Source organism: Vicia villosa, linkage group LG6 (assembly GCF_029867415.1).
Source record: "Vicia villosa cultivar HV-30 ecotype Madison, WI linkage group LG6, Vvil1.0, whole genome shotgun sequence".
In the NCBI taxonomy this organism is placed as follows: Eukaryota; Viridiplantae; Streptophyta; class Magnoliopsida; order Fabales; family Fabaceae; genus Vicia; species Vicia villosa.
Genome location: NC_081185.1, coordinates 123,398,979 through 123,419,915, shown reverse-complemented (window position 1 = coordinate 123,419,915; position 20,937 = coordinate 123,398,979). Strand labels below are relative to the sequence as shown.

General features: G+C 32.4%; 1 protein-coding gene across 1 annotated transcript; it reads left to right on the top strand.

Annotated features, from left to right (window-relative positions):
- The first annotated feature begins 342 nt into the window (after positions 1–342).
- Positions 343–4,819, top strand: LOC131609822 (uncharacterized). The gene is made up of 2 exons (XM_058881632.1): positions 343–1,016; positions 4,443–4,819. The coding sequence occupies exon 1, from the start codon at positions 441–443 to the stop codon at positions 996–998; it is 558 nt and encodes a 185-aa protein (XP_058737615.1). The 5' UTR covers positions 343–440; the 3' UTR covers positions 999–1,016; positions 4,443–4,819.
- The last annotated feature ends 16,118 nt before the right edge of the window (positions 4,820–20,937 follow it).

The following is a 20,937-nucleotide window of genomic DNA, read 5'->3' as shown; positions in this document are numbered from 1 at the left end:
TATAAAAAATTTTATCCAGACACTAGTACCTAATTAATTAGTATTAAGAATAAGAATTATAAAAGTTTTTTATTGAAGAAAATTATAAAAACTAAAAGAGTTTAAAGTTAGTGCACTGACAGTGTAAACAAACTTTACACATACATCCAATCAAAATCCTTACACTTGCCATGTCATATTAATTTTTTAAAATTAAAATTGTGTTTTAATTGAATGCATGGTTGTGATTGGTTGACAGTGTAAAAATATTTTACACTGTCAGTGCATATCCCTTTTTCTCAAACTAAAAAGTGATTGTTTAATTTATTTCATATAAATAAAATAGTAAAATAACAAAAAGAACCACGATCATTTTCTTGACTATTCTTCAGATTCTCCCAACTACTTCTCCCCACAAAACCCTAACACCAGAAAGAGACAAACCTTCTAAACCCTCACTCATGGCTGACCCTGAAGCCAACAACCATCAAGAACCCACATTCCCCTCCAAGCGTAAGCCCGATCAAGAAGTCACTCACGACTCTCCTAACAAAACCCCCAAGATAACAACCACCTTAGACCCCGACTCCGAAGTTCCCACCACCACCAATTCTTCTTCCGACGCCGCTCCCGTCAAAGAATCCGGCGGTGACGAGGAAGACGACGACAATGAACCCGAAAACGACTCTGACGACGATGATGATGATGATGATGAAGAAGACGAGGAGGAGGATGATTCCGACGGTGAGCGTGTGGTGGACCAGAAGGGGAAAGGGATTTTGCGCGACGACAAGGGAAAAGGGAAATTGATTGAAGAAGAAGATGATGATGACGAAGACGATGACAGTGACGATAGTGATGATAGTGATGATGATTCCGACGGCAATGTGTCCGGTAGCGACAGTGATTTTTCTGATGATCCACTGGCGGAGGTGGATTTGGATAACATTCTTCCTTCAAGGACTCGCCGGCGACCGGCTTACTCTGGGCTGAACATTTCCGGAGGCGCGGGGCAATGATGCTTAGATTCTGCAAAGGTTAGTGAGATTTTAGATGAACTATTGTCATTTTCTTGTTAGATTAGTTCTGTCGTTGGATGCATATTGTTTTGTGGTTGGGGAACTTGTAGTTACATTCGTGTTTTGAGATTATTGAAAACTAAATTCTGTGATAATATATTACTGGAAATTTTGGCCATTGTGTTCTCTGTTGAACTTCTAGATGGTTAGGTGGATAGTTGAGTATATTGGAATTGGAATGTTTATTCATGACATTACATAGCTTATAAGCTATAAGAACTCTGCATTATTGAATAGTTTGACCGTTTTAAATAACGGTCGTGGTCGCATAAAAGCTTTTGCGATTTCAGTCGGTATATATGTTGCGACAGTGTGAATTAATCCCAATTTGTTTTTTAACATAACATATCGGTATTGGCACCTGCTGGTTTTGTCGCAAATCCCAATTTGTTTTTTAACATAAAAATATCGGTATCGGCACCTGCCGGTTTTGTTGCGGCCGTTTTCGCGGATGGTTTTTTAAAACTTACTTGAGACATGAGACGAAGATGGCTTGCTATCTTCACTGTTTACTTTTTTATAAGGTGTGTGGAGCCTACTTCTTTTGGGATCCAAGCTGTAATACATTGCTTAATAAACTATATACTTGGAAAATCTGATTGCTACATAATCTGCATTCACATTTAGGACCTTTAACTTCTTAATAAGCGAGCTATCATGAATTGTATCCCCTTTAAAAAAATTTAAGTAGAAGAGGTTTTTACTAGTGTAACAGTTGTGATTCTTCTTTTCACATGATTGAAGAAAACTTACCTCAAAATTTCATGTAACATGTATATCAATTTTGTTTCAATTGATCAGATGTTTGAAGGATTAAACACCTTATCCCCCCCTTAAGGGAGCCAACATGTTACTTCTTAAAGTGGCAGCAGATGCAGTAAGAAAACAGGGCTTGGTGCTGCTCTTGTTGGAAAGTAAAATTAGAAGCAGGATAAAAGAAGTATAGAGAGTGCTCCATAAGAACCCCATCATTGTGGGGTGTATGAAATGTTAGATGTTTGTAGCCTTCTTACATAAGCTAAAAGGCTATTTCCACTAGAACCAATAAAATCAGAGTCACAATGTATACGATAGCCTTATTATGGGTAATTACTTTTATTGATGAGCAGTTACGGCTAGTTATTTTTATTTATGTCAGTTATGTGTGGAAGTTATGGGTTATGCGTGTCTCTTTTAGAATAAATAGAGAAAGGAAAAGAGAAACAAATTATGGTATAGTTATTGAATGATTTTGGTTGGGAGAGACCAAACTCTCTAATTCTTGGAGGGATAGATCGAGACTCTCAAATTTCTTGGATTAGCTTATGTGTGTATTATGTATTTTCTCTAGTGTTTGTAACTATGTGTCTGTTGTAAACATATTCTGCCATAAATAAAAGTCAGTTTCTATCATTAATTTGTATGTTGGTACCTGTTTCTATCAGTATATTAACCTTGCTTTCATGACAAGTCGTACCCTCCAGAAGTACCAACATAGAAACATATAATTTTTAAATGGAATCTATTCTTTATACTTTTCAAAGTAAGGAAACTATAAAATGTGGTGTATCTATGTCGGAATACTTAGGTGATTTGTATTATATTTGAGTATTTCTTTTTCCTGTCAAATTCATCCTTTTGTGGAGGGTATGGAAAAGGGGATAGACGTGCTAATTGCTATCATTGGTTAGATTTACATTGTTTAACTTTAGGATGGGGACTGGGGAGTGTAACAGTATACTTATTTCCTGGCAAAAATATGTTCATGGTGGGACTGAAGGTTACATAAAGCAGTTGACTGCATTTTGGCTGTTCTAATTGTTTTTTGGTGACAAAAGATCTTCATCATTTGTTTGAGGGTAAATTACATGCCGCCTTTCTCTTATGGATACTGCAATTACACTCTTCTCCCCTCTACCTCGAAAAGTTACATTCCCCTCTTGCTACATCTGAATGTGTTACATTCTCTACATTCTAATGTTAACAAACCTATTGGTGGTGGGAAGTGACAATGAGTGACCTCTGGCCTTTGCAACTGTTATTCAGGTCCAGTCATCAACTACTAGTTTTGAATCTATGTTGTCAATTGTACCGCTATAGCAGGCGATAGTGGATTCGTGCTGCAAAGGCATTGTCGGCTGCGACTGGTTCAGCCGGCAAGCTAAGTTCAACAGGTGTGGCGGCTGCGGCTGTGTATCACTTCATTTTCACACTTCATTTTGATGTCTCATTTGCGGGGCCATTCCTATTTTCCTGTCTGCAATTAGGGTTTTAGGGGAAAATCTCTCAACTACCCCTTCTTTTTTAACTGTTAAGTTTATTTATTAAGGGCATTCGACGTGTTTTAAGTGACATTATTTTAATCTTTAATCTTTTGAAAGACCTGTTATTTTATTCTCCTTCATTCATGTTTCACGAAACCCTGCATTTACTATTTCCGGCCGTGTTTTCTCTGTTTCTGCGTGCGAAGCCTTCTATTTCTTCTTTTGTGTGCCTGTGAAGCCCTCTACTTCTACTTCATATGTGTGTGTGTGCGCGCGCACGCGCAAAGCCCTCTTTTTCTCTTGCTTCTCCTTCTTTCTTCTGCGAAGTTTTTCCGTTCTTCTCCTTTCTTTTTGTTTCCTTTCCTCTGTTCTTTGGGTTCTCTGCTGGAACAATGACATCATCCGAAACACTGATCTCATCTGAACACTGTCATATTGATTACTTTTAGAACTTTAATTAGTAACTAGGTTATTTCGTGTTTTAATTTTTGATATTTGTGACAAATTACCAAAAATATTTATAGTTATTATTATCAAGTATGACACTCTTTTAGTTTTATGCATTTTACTATTTTTTTAGTATTTACATACCCTGTTGGAATTTATATTTAGTTTATATATTTTTTGTCTCTGCAATAGTGACTCTCTCTATAGTAGTTTTGAGGTCTGGCACGGGCGCTCTGCGTGGCTATATGAGATTAATTAACAGCGAAATTTTGGATACACTCTCAGTTTGAGTACTTCAGAAATAAAATCAAGTTTCAAAAACCCAATCTCGTGACTTTGAAATATTGCCCAATTTTTAATTGCATTTTAAAGTTCCCAAAGTGAACTATAGTGGTTCAAAATTAGTTGCTGGCAATGTTAAGAGTAAATCTTCAGGTTATCCCCTGAAGTTGCACTCACCTCTAAATTATCCTCCGAAAAACTTGGTCATCAATTTAGTTCTTCAAAGAATGAGTGATCAAGACTGTTTTAGACATGTCTAATTCTGCCAATATATTATGATTGTTTGAACAAGAATTAACAATTTTCATGAGATTATGAGCATCTTCTCCTATGATGCACTTGGTTTTCTATGTGTATTGCAACTCATAGAGCAATAGTTTGTTCAACTTTCTCATGTTTCTGTTTTTTACAGGACTCATGATTCTGGACCGTGCAGCAGAAGGTTTGAGTTTGTGTAAGAAGGATGATGACGATGTTCTCAACTACGGATGTTTAGTGTTGTAGTTTTAGCTGAAGCTACCCAACTTTCATGTGACTTTCAGCGATTTTTGTCTTCCATTGTGTACTCATTCTTTTTTGTTTGTTTAGATAATTCCCCTTTCATGTATAAAGACTAGAATCCTTTTCGTGCTTCAATTGTATGCCATGGACAATTCACCGACTTTATTGAACTGCAGTGATACCTGAATTGTATTGCACTATATGTTTTGAGGCAGTGCTGGAGCCTAGAACTAAAATCTTCTAATCATAAAAAGTTGGTGTTTTCAGTATATAACGTTTTTAATGCAAGACTAAAACACTATAATTTTTATTGAAATAATTGGAGAATCAATTGATTGAGTGTTTGATATCAATATCATCATACCCAACAAAGCTCAGAAAGTACAAGAGCATTTCGAAAAAAATTATTTTTATGGACTTTATGCTTGCTAGCAGCTTTTTTTTGTTTGTTTTGTTTTTTGTTGGATTTCAGCTTTTTACTGCATGCTTGTTTTAACATGTGCCTCTTGAAATGGGCCTGCTTAAAGAGAATTTCGGTAAAACTCCACTTCAAGCCCATTTGATTTGTTTTGGATATAGGTCTTTAGGCCTTTGTGTAGAACATTACTTTTCATGTTTTAGGAAGTGCACTTTTGGATGACAAAATTAGTAGCCATCGTTATAAATATCTGTGTGTATGTTTCCTGTTCATAGTTTGACTATGCAATAAGAACATGGTACATTAATTAAAAAATGGGAACTCTTTATGCTGCACTAAGTTAAAAAAGCACTGAAAAACAAATGGCTTACATGTGGTTAGGTTTGTAAATGGAAGTCTTACGTAGGTGGAGCTTTTTCACATATGTTAATTTATTCTTTAGATATCAACTTATGCAATTTCAACATTAAAAATTACATTATTATTCATTTTATAGCTACTTTGAACAACTACTAAGTTTCCTATTATATAAGTCAAACCTCCACACGTAAAATCACCTTAAAAAAGTTCTAAGATAATATTCATACGAAAAACTTATCACTATCTAGAAAAATCAATGAGAAAATGACTTAAAGCTTTGTATATAAAAATATTCTCAAATTCTAAATATAGACCAACTGAAATGAGCATCAGAGAAATGAAATGGTGGGTTAGGCTTTTGACACACTTTTTGAATTTTCATTATGATTATACAATACAAAAGGACTAAGTGGGTGACATCACTAACCATTTATGTGGTCCTATATTCTCCCTTATAATATCCATCCATTTACTTCACCTTTTTTACTTTTGAATGTTTGAAATTGAACCTACCATCCATTTATATTTGTTGGATTTGGCTTTGGCTTTAGGGTTTACTCTTACTACCAAAATTGAATGTTGGGAAGGGATAGAGTTTGGTGGCACCAGAAGTAGGGCCTTGTTGTGTTTTGTTTTGGTTTGAAAAGGTGAGTTATGTCATGACACTCTAAATACTAGGGTTGTTAAAAAAATAACCGAATCGAACCGCAGAATCAAATTGAAGTTAAAATAACTGAATTGTTATGTTATGTTTGGATAGTGAACCAACTATTATACACAAACAGTTTTAGAATCGAACCGTAACTTAAATCGAACCGAACTAAACCAAAACAGAAAATGAAAAATCTTAAAATAAGTTAAAAAAAAGTTATTAAAAAAATTGAAAAATAGCTTAACAGTTCGGTTCTTTGATAAACGGTTTGGTTTGGGAAAAATTGTCTTCCAACGGTTCGATACGGTTCAGAATTTTGAAACGATATACCAAACCAATAATTTTGGTTCAGTTTAATTCTTAGTAAATTAAAACGGTTTGATTCAGTACAAATAAATTTTTACCATGGTTTGATTCGGTTCAATTTTTTTCACGAATCATACCATGAACAACCCTACTAAATACAATCCACGATCACATTGATAATAATTTTAATGCATAAATAAATAAATTATACGTAATTATAAATATCAATGCAAATATCTGACACTTTCATAAATACAAACATATTTTTATTTTTTTAAGAGGTATCTGTGTATATATCTTAGTCATCCAAAAAATAAAGTGTGAAGTTTAATGATCTAACTTCGGAAAAGCAGGACCATTATATTATGCATTCGTCATGCGTTATGATAATGCAGGATGCTTCATTCTGGTATTCAGCGCCCAATTTGTAGGTTGGCAGATATTGGTATTTTGCTTACATGAAAATAAAAATTGAATTTTTAAAAATTTTGAAATGTTTTTTGTATTTCATTTAATATAAATTTGGTTCCAATTTTATGTTGAATTTTCACATCAATCTATTCTGAAGAGTGTAGTAGGTTATATAGAGTTCACGATGAATCACCCAAAAAAATCATACTAATTATTTGACTTAATCTATCTTGTTGATATAGACTTAACTTGTATTTGTAATCTCCAATGTGATGTGAGACTTCATCTGAAAATTTTCCTTTTCCTGTAAAAAAAATCGTCATTTCACCTTCTAAAGTTGGAGGCGTCAGATATTTATCTTTTTAAAATTTTTAAATATTAAAAATTGTGTTTTCTTTTGGTTGAATAATAGAGAGGTTTAATTTGAACCGCAATGCTTTATGTACCAAACAAAAAATCTGGTAAATATTTTTATGATGTGGTATTTTGAGGTGCGTATTAATTCGTCATTTTTGTAGAAATTGTACCATTAGCTTAATTAGCAATTTAGGATATTTGATTTGATTTTATGGTCATCATCTTTGGGTTTTCAATCAACAAATCAATCAGCTTTGCTACTACGTACATCAATTATATACGTAAGCCACTACATCAACTGTATACTATACGTAAGCTACGCACTCTCTTTTATGAAAAAAAATATATTAATATTTTCGTATTAAATTAAATTTAACAATTTTGTCAATTGTATAAAAAAAATTAGTACTAAATGTTTTTTTGATTAATACTTATTTTTATAATTTAAAAACATTTTGTAATACTTGTAACTTCAATTTTGGAAGTATGTGAAAAGCATTTGTAAAACGTGCGTGATAACTTTAACAACAAAAAAATTAAATAGTAAAATTATATATAAAAATAAAGAAAAGAAAACTAAAGTGTCACAAAAGTTCTTTGAAAAAGTAAGAAGTTTTTTTTTTTTGACAGGAGAAAGTAAGAAGTGTTAGAAGCAAAAGATTAGAGATATTCTAGATACTACTTAATCCTTAGAAAGGAGGAGAAAATAATAAAACAAAATTGAAAATAAATTATATAAATTTTTGGACCGGTCCAATGTAGTGGTGGTAATAGGTCAGATCGACTAACAGAAACCTATGATTAGAGCTGTCTAAATGGGCTAGCTCATATGGGTCAGCCCGCCCAGCCCGAAAAATCATAGGGCTTGGACCTTCAAATTAGAGCCCATATTTTTAAGGGCTTTTTTAGCCCAGCCCTAAAAAGTCCGCTACCCATTAGGGCTAGCCCATATGAGCCGTGGGTAGCCCATTAGGCCCGCATTGCAATAAATTTTAAAAAATTATATTAATTATTATACTATGTTACTTCAAAATAACACATTGATTTTTCTCACTTCACTAAATTATGTCTCTATTTTATTCAATCTTTCTCTTTTATATTATACATTAATATAATCAACAATCTTCCTTTGTATTCTATTAGTTTCTCTTATGTTAAATATCTTGAGTATTATTTTATACAATTTAGACATGTATTGTATATAAAAACACATTACAATATTTATAAAAGATAATATAGTACTTAAAAATGTATTATATTTAGAATAATAAATTTTTTTTATTTTATTTATAGTCAATATTATGAATTCTTTTAATTTATTTTAATTTTTTTATTTAAAAAAGCCTATTTAGGGTCGGGTAGCCCGAAGTCCATCTAGGGCTGGGCTCAGGTAGTAATTTTGAGGCCTATATTAAAATAGGGATTTTTTTGTCCAGTCCTAAAAAGCCCAGGCCCATGAGGGCCGGCCTTAAAAGGGCCGGGAAGCCCATATTGACAGTTCTACCTATGGTCCAGTCTACATAAGTCTATGTTAGGTCAGACTTTTTATATAAATAGAAAAAGTCTAGGTTTTTTTTATAAACCTATTTAGTTAAAAAGGCTAGGCCACAGGCCATATAAAAAACCTTTTAAGCCTATGAAACCGACCTATTTAAATAAATATGAATAGTTTTATTATTATTATATTATATTTTGTAATTTGAATTAAAATATAAAAAAAATCTTAGTTATCTTGAAGAAAATATGAAAATAAGATGAAAAAAATCTTATGAACAATGTCATAAGTTGCTTCCATAAGTTCTCTCAAACAAATAGTATTACAAAATTTATGCTACCAGGTAAACTCAAATAAGTTAATGCAAACAAACATTTGATCTCATTAATCTTTTAATTTGTTAGTCTATATAAAGTTGAGTTGAATGACTTATTTACAATTGTTCAAATGAAATAGGCTTTTAAGTAGGATAATAGACTAATCAGGCATTCAAAAAAGTCGGGTTCAAACCAAAAAAATAAGCCTACAATAGGCTACAGGCCAAACTTAGGCTTTGAATTTTTTAGCAAGCCAGACTCAGGCTTGACAAAGTTTAACTCGGCCCAGCCTATTCTCACCCCTAGTCCCATCGACAAATAAAATTGAATAAGAGTTTGTAAAGGTAATTCTTTTCCCATCTTTATGGTATGACTCACATCTTTGAAAATTAAAAATTATTCTTAGAAATTTTTTGAAGATGCATCTCTGAATGCACTTTATTTTTTTTTTGGATCAAAAATCAATTCGGAGATGCATCTCCGAAAACATCTCTATCCTATTTTACTACTTATTTTTCATTAGTATTGACGCCGTTGTCAGAGACTCTCTGTCGATTTTAACAAATATTAAAGTCATAGAAATTGTATCCTCGTGTTCTGGCCCTTGCTTTCATGTGTTTCTGACCTTTATGAGATCTAGTGTAAAAAAACATGATTTTCTAAAAAATTAACTATGAATTAAAATTTCACCAAGTTATTTCATCAGAAAAATAGGGATCAAAATCCCTTATTTTGTAACAAAATAAGCGACACCTAGGTACATGGTTCGATTCCTGCGGAAGGCAAAAACAATATTTCCTGGGCAGCCGATAAGCGGACCTAGGGGGAATTATTGATTAAGCCGGTAACATGCTCGGTTGGCCGACACGGTTGATGCGTGCAACGGATATCGGGGTGTTACATTAAAAAGGCGCCTTTTTAATGTAACCCTGGATTTCCGCTTACCCCGCGGGGCTTCCGGCCTACCAAGCATGTCACCAGCTTAATCAATAATCCCCCCTAGGTCCGCTTATCGGCTGCCCAGGAAATATTATTTTTGCCTCCCGCAGGAATCGAACCACATACCTAGGGGTTAAGTACGTATTCATAGAAATTCCTGCTACCAATTGAGCCAGGGTGTTACAACACCACCCTAAAAACCCTAAACTCTATGTTTTTCTATTTTACTTGATTTATTTTCTATTTTCATATTTTCAAAAAAAAATCCAAAAAAAATTGTAGACATTTGATTTGATTTGATTTGATTTTTAGTTCTATATTCAGATTTTTATAATTTTATTTTAATCGTTTTTGTCAATAGGGATATTGTTGGTATATATTTTCGTTTTATCAACAATGTCTCTATTAAGAAAAATGATTGGAGTATATTTTCTTACATTGCTGGTGCATGAATATCAGGTCTGTCTATTCGGATACATCCAATATTAAATTTTAAAAAAATATAACACGGCACCATACGGATATGTATATCCAAAAACACAATTTATTTTTTGTAAAAAATATGGTTTATCCGAAAATGCATCTCCGAAATTAATTATAATAAGGTGGCTCACTCGTTAGCATTTAATTATATGGAAAATGAGTGCGACCAGATATTCATCTCTAAAAATTGGAGGCATTTTTGAATTTTCACCAATGATTTATGAGAAAATATAAGGGTGAGAAAATAAATTTCATTCTCTTAAATTACAAGGTTCCCACAACCAATACATGATAACTAAAACCTGCTAACACCTAAAAAAAATATAAAAACGGTTTGTCGAAGACAATCAACCTTTCTCATTGTTGTATGAAAAACCTCATTAGTCTATGCTTATTTAGACTTAAGGCAAATTATATCAAACACTTATAAAAAAATACATTGAAAAACCTCAATAGTTTATGCTTATTTAGACTTAGGGCAAATTATGTCAAACACTTAAAAATTTGGTCTTACCAGTAAACTATTTTAAGAGGAGAAAATTATTTTATCACCAATTTCTCTTCTGGCGTATTACCTAATAAAGTATTTTTTGGATTTTTAAATATTGCAAACCATACATAGTGCTAATATATAAAATATACTCTAACACTAGACCTACCACTAAGGGACATAACAATCACAAACAATAAACTTAATTCCTAGGAAGCACAAACAACCACTTTAACCACCTAAAATCTTTATACCAAATGCACGTCGCTACCATAAAAGTCACAAAAAAAAAAAGACGCAAGCACAATCCTATCCAGAAGTAACCACTAAGAAAAGACAATCAATTTTGGAAGAGGTTTGACTCTTCCAAAGAAGAGGAAGGATGTGACCAACTCTTGTTAGGAGTCTTTAGAATATAAAATATTAACTGACATAACTGAATAGACACCTTTAGCCAAGAACACTCCATATTCACCATGACACCACCATTAGCCTTTCTCATCCTTAAAAGAGGGTCACCTTGAATATTTGAAACTAGATTACTATTAACTCGAGCTCATTTACAAACATAATCATCCTTTATCTAAGATCTTAAACCCGATTATCTTCCTCATAATGCTCCATTAACCCCAATGAGTTATCCCTCTGCATCGAGATCTAGAACGTCATTAAATGATACACTCTAATGGTAAAATGACCTGTAAATGATCTTCCCAAAAATAATCAAGAAGTAAATTGTCGAGTTTCCTAGAAATATCATAAGAGAACTAATTTGTAGTAGCATAAAGATCCAACCATAGAAGAAAAACACCTTTTCCCTCATTTAGAGGTTCCTTTAAGTCCTACAAACCTTATTCAACTAGTAAGGGGGACAACATGAAGCTCGTATCTAGAAGAAATGATGTCACACCATAAGGTATAGTCTTTAATAATTATCCTCCATATTAGTTTAACAAGAAAAGTCATATTAACGATGTAAAAATCTCTAAATCATAACCCTCATTGACTCCTATCCTTACAAATAATAGACCCAAATCTAAGAATTTTTTACAAACCTTTATCACCATCCCTAAGAAACCTTATATGGAGTCTCACAAACAACAAACCTTAATCAAAATCTCTATGAAGGCATATATAAGATAATAATATCATTAAGGGACACGTTAATGATGACCACTCTTCCACCCAAAATGACATATATGTTACTCTATGAATTAAGCCTCCATTAATTTAAAGAACAATAACCTTAAATTTTAGTGTTGATGATAACAAGATGTAAGATAAAACTTTTATTCTCTAATATGTTTTACATGTGTAGAAAGTTATTGAAAAGATTCTCTGTAATCTATACTATTGAACCTTGATCATTTTGCTCCAATGGGAACACATCTGTCAACACATCATCTAGGTGTACATTTAAAGAATTTTACAATCTTATCCTTTGGTTAACACTTTCATCATTATCCTATGCCAAAAAAATGTTGAAACATGTCATCATATTCAAATTGTCAACTAAACGCTACATATCTAACACTAGGATCCTCTGTTTAGAAAATCATGTGTTTATACACTAAAGACTATAAGACTTATAGCAAGAGTTATAACAAAAATTGGACTCTGATGCAACCTGTTGAACAACTAAGTCCAAACACAAGAGGGAATATGTTGAATTATAATATTTAAATTTTTAAAAAAGAGAAAGAAACAAAATTGATTTTCAAAAGACTCTTTTTTAAGAATATGTTAAGTATAGAATAAGTAGTGAAAAAAATAAATAACAGAAAATAAAAAGATAAGGTAATAAAAATCTCACTAGAGATTATTGTGGTTCAACCGTAAACCATGCAACCCACTCTAGTCGCCTAATAGTTTTTTCTTAAGATTTCCACTAAAAAAATTGAGCATTTATATATGTTCATTCCATCAACCTTACACAAGCAACTTGAACTTTTATACTAGTTTATCTCAACAACCTTATATTAAGTTTTTTTACAAGTTTAGTTTACAAACTTCAAATAAAATACAATATCACAAGTGAACTAAGCTCTTGAATATACATATACAACACATAATAGCAAAAATGCAACTCTCAAATGAAGTTTTTAACTCTTTCAGTTCTAAGGCAATCTTTAGTGAATAAAAATCATAAAAGAAGAAGGAATGAGATAAGAGAGTTGATAATTCGTTAAATCGATGAATTTTGAGTTCTTAGTATTGCAAGACATATTGTTGCTTTATTTACATTCAACTTATTAAAAATACAAAGATAAAACATTGAGCGTGTGATTAGGTGAATTTTCACAACTTCAGTTCCTATTGATTTATTGATTTAATTTTGTTTAACTCTTTAAAATGGAACTAGAGCATTTTATCTTGTGTTTTCTTTTTGGCGACTAATGATATTTGTGATTTATTCTTTATTGTTCAATTGTCATCATAAAAATATTTAAAATATATTAACATGAAAAACACATAGAACTAGACCTACAACACGAGACAACACTCATGTGATTAGATAATCAATAGTAAAAAAAAATTATTTTGGAAACCATTTGAAAAAGAAGAGCTCGGGAAAATTCAAGTAAGTGCCAAATTTTCTCCTTTTCAATGTCATTTTAGTGTGGAGTGTCAACACATGTAACTTAATGGATAACTCCTTATTTATAATCAAATCCAGAAAGGTTATGTTTATCGTATTATTTCCCATTGTAATAACGGAACTTTTTATTTACTTTTTCAAATTGCATCTATACGATATTTTAAAATTGAATGAAGGAAAAGTAGTTCGATGGCTCTTAAAAACAAGTTGTTGTCACATTCAAAATAGTCATTCGATTTTTTTAATGCAAAGATAGAAACATACACTTCATTAGTGAAAAAAGAGGAAAACAAAGATGATTTCACTAAAGTCATATTTGAGAGGCAAAAGAATGAGATTGAGTTCAAAGAGGAAAAGTAAATATGTTCTTACCAATTTTGTGCATCAGATAGAGACTGCAATTCTATATTTTCCTTATCAACTTCAATTTCCTTCTTTATTGCACGATCCTAAAATTAAAATGAGAAGAATTAAAGATTACTACGTAATTATGAATCTTTTTAAGATTGTGAAATGATAAGTTTAATAGAAAGACTAGTAGGTGACAAACCTCAAATATCTTGCGAGAAGATTCTTCAGTAGCATCTCTCATTATAAAAAGTGTCTATGATTTTAGGGGCAATGTAGGAAGGTTTTGCAAATCTCCTAAATTTCATTAAAGATGACACTATGACTGAAATAAAACACTATGAAGTGATATTCAAGGAAGGGATTTGCAACATGGACGATCTTATGTGGAATATTAAGTTCACGGCATGGAAATGGTTGCTTACCGGTAAAATTGCGAACTCCAGGTGTAATTTCTACGAGTTTAGTAGAAATCTTTTGTTTTATTTCAAGTAGATTTCACTTGGTTTATAATTTTCGTCTTTGAGCTGTATTGCGCTTTTGTAAGCGGGTTCGAATACCCCTAATACTCGTTTTAATGAATTCCTTGCTTATAAAAAAAAAAAATTAAACGAGATTAGAAAGTCCCACAAATAAAAGGATTTATTTCTCTTTTTTTCCTCATTTAATTTTTCATTTTTCCACTTGCACTTTTGTTTTGTTTTTCCTCATTTATTTCTCTTTTTCTCCTCATTTAATTTTTCATTTTTCCACTTTTTATTTTTCATTTACGCATTCATCTGCCTTCTTATTAAGAGAAATCTTAATATTTAAAAAAGTTTTTCACTTATTCTTTCTCACTCATATTTTTGTCTCGATTATGATTTATGATCATAAACAAGAAGAAGGTGAACGCCTTAATGAAAAACAATATAAATTAGAAAACAACATCACTTCCATCAAAGTCTCATATTTTCATTTTTTTGTTTCATAGTTACAAAGTCACGTCCATTGAATTTTTCTCTTAGTGTTGTATGTTGTTTTTGTGAGTAACTTTCTCCAAATCGTAACTGAATCACACTCAAAAAGTTATATCACAAATTATACTAGCTCAATAATTTCATTTTAAATAAATATTTTTAAAAGAAACTGTTAGATTGAAACATAATATCATATAAATCATAGTTATAATGTTTGAGATTAATTTATAATAACTTGTTATACCATTAAGATATTCAAAAATTAATGTCAAATAAACTTTCATATAACTTTAATTTTGATGTAATTCAATGATATAATAAATAATTATAAATTAATTTCAAACTTTATAAATATGATCTCTATAATATAATAGTATGTTTCAATCCAATAGTTGATTTTAAAAAATATTCATTTAAAATAAGGTTATTGAACGAGTGTAACTTGTGGTGTAATTTTTCGGGTATAATTTGAATATATATATATATATATATATATATATATATATATATATATATATATATATATATATATATATATATATATATATATATATATATATATATATATATATATATATATATATATATATATATATATATATATGTGTGTGTGTGTGTGTGTGTGTGTGTGTGTGAAAATGGTACTTAAAACAAGTGTTTTAGATAGACATAGTATGTTTGGATTGGCGGTGAACAGAATTGATTATATCAGAATTGAGTTTGGTAGAATTGATTTTAACAGAATTGAGTTTACCAGAATTGATTTATGTTTGGATACATTTATAGAAAATGAGTTGAACATTAAATTTCAGTGTATAAATTACCCAGAATCAATTCTGGAGATAGAAGCTATAAATCCTAGCTTCTAGTAGAATCAATTCTGGAGACAGAATCAATTCTTCTTTTGATAAAACAAACACCTCAAAATCACTCAAAATCAATTCTACACCTCTAGAATTGATTCTGGGTCTTTCAAAAGTTAATCCAAACATGCTAATAATAGTTGGATAATCTTGCCCTTTAGTCATCATATTTGTACTTGTCAATGACTATCTTCTACTCTAGTCAATCATTTAGATGGAAACGGAAACGATCATGACTTTTGTTTTACTTTCCTTTTTCAATTAAATTTGTTCCTCTTCTTCTAACAATGTAAGTGGAGCTACTACAGCTATACTTCAATTATCAAATCTTTTGGCCTAACTACTCTAATTAGTTGAAAATTAAATCCTCTAAATAGACAATTAGCATAATATTGTTTTTTTATGCATAATTACCGTGAGACTGTGATATGAATCATATCATAGGTATATTATAGTATATATAAAAAGTCACGTCCCTACGTAACCGTCGTTGAATTATGCAAGTTAAAGACAAAATTTGCCAGCTTCTAAAAACCACTTTTTACACTTTTTCCCATTTTAAATTAAAAAAATACAAAAGTAGTGTAGATGACTTGTTACATTTGGGCTCTCATTATCAAATGGAGAGAAACTTTTTAAGTCACATTTTAGGTATTTTATTTGATAGGCTTTAACATTAAGTAATGGAGTCAATATAAGATTACTTCAATTTAGAGTGAATGGGATGAAAAACCAAGATTCTTGTTGGGTGATTGGCAGAGGGAAGGTTAATGCCCAATAGTCAAACATGGATAAGAGATAAAGCAGATAGGAATAATACAAGCAGTGTTAATGAGTTAAAGAAACAGTGTTGAAGAGTTGAAATGTTTTGTTCTTTCTTTACATTTTATTGGATTAACATTTCATTTTCCTTTAGTAGAGATTTGTATTGATTATTTGATTATGTTGAAGAATTTTTTTTTTTAAATTTTTAAATATATGCTATTGTCTAAGTTTGTTTTTAATTATTTTGATTTCAAAATTAACAGTTATTTGATTTAGTCGTATTTATTTCAATAAATATTTTTTTTAATGATTTTTCTATTAGACTCATAATGAATTTCCGAAAACATATTTTGCTGTGAGAAAGATTTCTTTGTAATTTAGATTTTTTTTATGAATTATAAATAATAAATTTGAATATATGTTTTGGCTCGAGAATCAAAAATGAAAGTACTAATTCTCGAAAGAATCAGAAATGATAAAAGGTTGACCATAACAATCTCGAATGGTAGCTCTGATCTCCTTTACGACAGTGCAGGATGGACCTGCATGGTTAACACTCCAACGTCCAAGTCAGTTCAATGTTCAAGATGAGTAAAGTGAAATTGAATATCAGAGATTGTATATTTTCTCATAGCATGTGAACTGTTTTATATGTTGGGTCGAGTAGAGTGGGCTTGAGACGGATTATGCCGCGGTCTGTTGGGCCTTTGGCCGGTCCAAAACACTTGTCCCCGAGGTTTGGTTGGGCACTGAGAGAGTCGGGGTAAGCCTTACGTATCATAGATTGCCCCTGTGTAGTAGTCATTCATGATGTAGAACTAAATCGCTTGGGATCCAATTGAAATGTGATGGGGGGAACAAACGCATTTAATGCGTTTCCATCACTGAGACGCTTCCGCACCCATTCCTGACATGTGCGATGACGTATTCAGCTAGAATGTAGCACAACCCATAGAGTGCTTGAGTGCGTTTGAGTTTGGCGTGTTTCCATGGTCATAATTCTTAGCTGCTGATCTTTTTGGTCTCTATCTAAAGTCGGTTTTGATCCTTCCATTGCCATTGCCTAAAAATAACGTGAGTCGGATGTTTGGAAGTTTCCGCAACCTTTTAATTTTTGAGCTTTCAGTTTCATTTCTTAAGAGATGTTTTTCCGTTCTTGTCTCCTGAGGACACTACTAAAAAGTGATTCAAAGCTTTGCTTAAAATTTTCATCTTCTTTCTCCCCCCGCTTCATCAATCTCTTCAATCAAGTATTCCTCTACTTCAAGCTTTATTTTTAACATTTCCTACTCTTAGTTAGGAAGAGTCATAACATTGGGGATTTAGTGAGTGACTCTGATGTGAATACTTGGATGTATTAATGTTGAAATTTATTGAAATATTTACTTTGGTATTACGAGTATTGTTAGCTTTAGAGCTTTATGCTGGCTTTTTACTTTATCAATATTGTTCGCATGAAAAGATATAGCTCAGGGGCTGCTTCCTTTATATGCGAAGTCTTTATTTACTCTGGGATTTTGACCAGACCACCGGTGGTCGTCGATGATATTTATTTTCAGGCGTGATAGCCTTTATTTCTTCACTTTATGAAAGAATCATCGTGTTTGATTTTAATGAGATGGCGAAATTTCCTCTGGGATCTTTTGGCCTCCTATAGCTTGTTGCATAAGTGATGTCGGTCATCCCTTTTATTTTCTATATATTATTGATGTCTTTAACGTTTGTTGTAATAATGGTGCATTGCTTTAAATATGTTTGTACTATGTTGGGCGATTTGTTAATGCTTCTCAAGCAATTCCATGATAGGTGAAGCTGATATCATGTGATCATATTTAAAATTGTGCTCCGCATGACAGAGGATCGTTCCCCAGCCAAGGGTAGGATCAGTTTCCCTGGCTCGAGCCTTGGTTCAGATTAAGGTTGACGTCTTCGTACTCCACCACCTACACCCAAGAATTGGCTAAATTATTGGGAGTGCGCCAAATACACAGAGGTGTGTTTAATAGGCCTCAGATTATAGGTATGTGTTTGAGTCATATCAAAAATATATGAATTCATTAAGTGTGTGTAGCGGGGAAAATCTGAGAACGAAGCCATTAGATTGACTCGACTCAATATTTCGTTTGAAATCGCCACCGCGCTTTATTGTTTCCAAAGGAAAAGGGAAAAGAACGTAAAACCCAAAGTTTGTTTTTAAAACAAAAAGAGAACTCAGGTTCGGGTGTTGATTATACAAGGGGAAGGTTTTAAGCACCCCTCATATCTGTGGTATTCCACAGGAACCTTTTTGAAAATCTGTGTCGTGTGTGCTAAAAAAAGAGTTTGTTTTATTTTAAAAATAAGCTCGGCAAGACATCAAGCCTTGTGCCTACATACCTCCTCGGTGCAATGGAGAAGTCAGAGCTAATGTAGTTCCGCTTAAAAGGGAAAACATTTTTAAAAACGAATAAACACTTTATCGTCGTCGGAGAGAAATACTCAGCCGTTGATCTGGAGCATGAGAACAAACGAGTTCTTTGCATCGCAAATGAAAGAAGGGCTCCTACTCGGATAAAATCAACGAGTATGCCACTAGCTCTCTCACGCGGAAAAGATCTCATTATATCAATCAATTTCAAAATCGTGGGGTATAACCACTCGTTTCAACAATTAATCGTGTCTAAACTTTTGAAGAAAAGCCACTAAGGGCAAAATATATTTTAAAAGAAAAGGTTTTGAAAAGATTGCAAACATAAGAAGGTTTTTGAAAAAAGGGAGAAGATTTTGAAAATTTAAGAAGGGGAGGAGATGAAGAGGCTAACCTAGTGCATAAAATAAAAGCTAGGGAAAAGAACGGTCTAACCGAAATAAGGAGCCAACACTTGACATTAAGAGTCAAGGTAGATTTCCCATCCTTTGGACTATCAATACCAAACCAACACATTACCACTTGGGGATCCAGATGAACTTATTATCTTAGTGATCGGTCACCATTTCTACTTAATTTCGTCATAAATTCGGCATAAGATCGTCATACTTGGTAACACTTTGTGGTTGTTTTCAAGAGTTTTTCGTTGATTCCTTTAATATTAGTTAATTGCTTGCATTATGTTTTTGTGCCCTTTATCATGTCTTTTTAGATGCTTTTGATCTCTCTACTTGGTGGTTGTAGATTAATTCTGGATCAGATGGAAATTGCACAAGTGTTGGTGTAAAAGAAGCTGAAAATCATGACATGCGTGTAGTATTTTGATCATAACTGGAGCTTCGTAACTCGGAATGACGCGGTTCCGGTGGCAAAATTTCGCTAACGAAAAGGGCTACAACTTTGATGTTGAAGTCAAAGCCAAAAGAGGCAGAGACGGACACGGTCAGACCGTGTCAAGTGACACGGCCGTGTCAGCCTGTGCGGACAGAATTTCTGATTTTCTATGTTTTTACAATTTTAAAGTTCTGGGGGCAATTTGGGATTTCCGGCTGAGAGCTGAAAACCTAGAGGGATTAAAAGAGGATTGAGAGACAAGGAGAAGAAACTTTTGATCGTACGAAAGAATTCCAGAAGAGAGCAAGATAGCGTTATCAAGGTTGTGGAAGACGAAGAGATTCAACGGTGGAAACCATTGAAGATCAGAGTTCTCCTAATCTTTTGTAAATGTCTAAACTTTCTGATTTTGGTTTCTTGAATATTATGAGAGGCTAAACCCCCCAATGCCCGGGGGGTGTCCCTGATTTGCATTGTAATGACTCTGAATATCGTTGTTCTTTAATCAAGCTTTCATATTTTGCAATTTAATTGTTTAATGTTTTTATTGCTTTCTTTGTCGGCAAAACAAGATTGATCCACGGTTAACAATCTGTAGGACTACGGTTGTTAAGGTTTTTAAACAATTAAATCTTATTGTTATCACCTAGGCCTAGGGATACCGTAAGGTTATTTGAAAAATTCTTGATTATTTACATCTTTGGTTCACAAACCTTTGTTTCTAAGGACGTAGACATTAGGATTTCAAACCAAAAGGTTTTCACTAAGGACTTAGGAAAACACCCTTAAGAACAAATAGTTGCAGCATATGAACTTGTTAAAGAGATCTTATTACAGAGTCATTAGAAGGCTGATCATACACCTACCTTGGCATTACTCTAAATTATACACAAAAGCTATTTTACTTTCAGCTTATTTATTTGAATTTTATTATTCCAATATAAAAACCCCATATGCTCTTTTGTTTAATTGACTGTTTACAATAATTTATCTTTCCTACGCAATCCTCGTGATCGATACTTGGGGTAAAACCCATTATTACTACATCGGTGAAAATAGTACACTTGCTATTTTTCCGATCAAGTTTTTGGCGCCGTTGCCGGGGATTGCCAAAATATAAGTTATTATTCAGTCAATTAAAATTTTATTGCTCTGCATTTAAAATTTTATTTCTTTTGCAAAAATTTGATTTTTATTTAATTATTTATTTTTATTGTTTACTCCCAACTAATAACTGTCTAATCTTGTATGCGAGGTAAATCCTCAGCTGAACTTCTTTTTGACGCAGAACCCGAAAGATTATTGCGAGCACGACTCCGAGAAGTTAAGCGGAAAAGACTGGCATCGAAAGAAGAATCACCTGTAGTTTCAGAATCAGAAGACGAAGAAGTAATATCTATTCA

Bases quoted from the DNA above. Each gene is read 5' to 3' on its own strand.
- LOC131609822 (XM_058881632.1), top strand. From the start codon at position 441: ATGGCTGACCCTGAAGCCAACAACCATCAAGAACCCACATTCCCCTCC.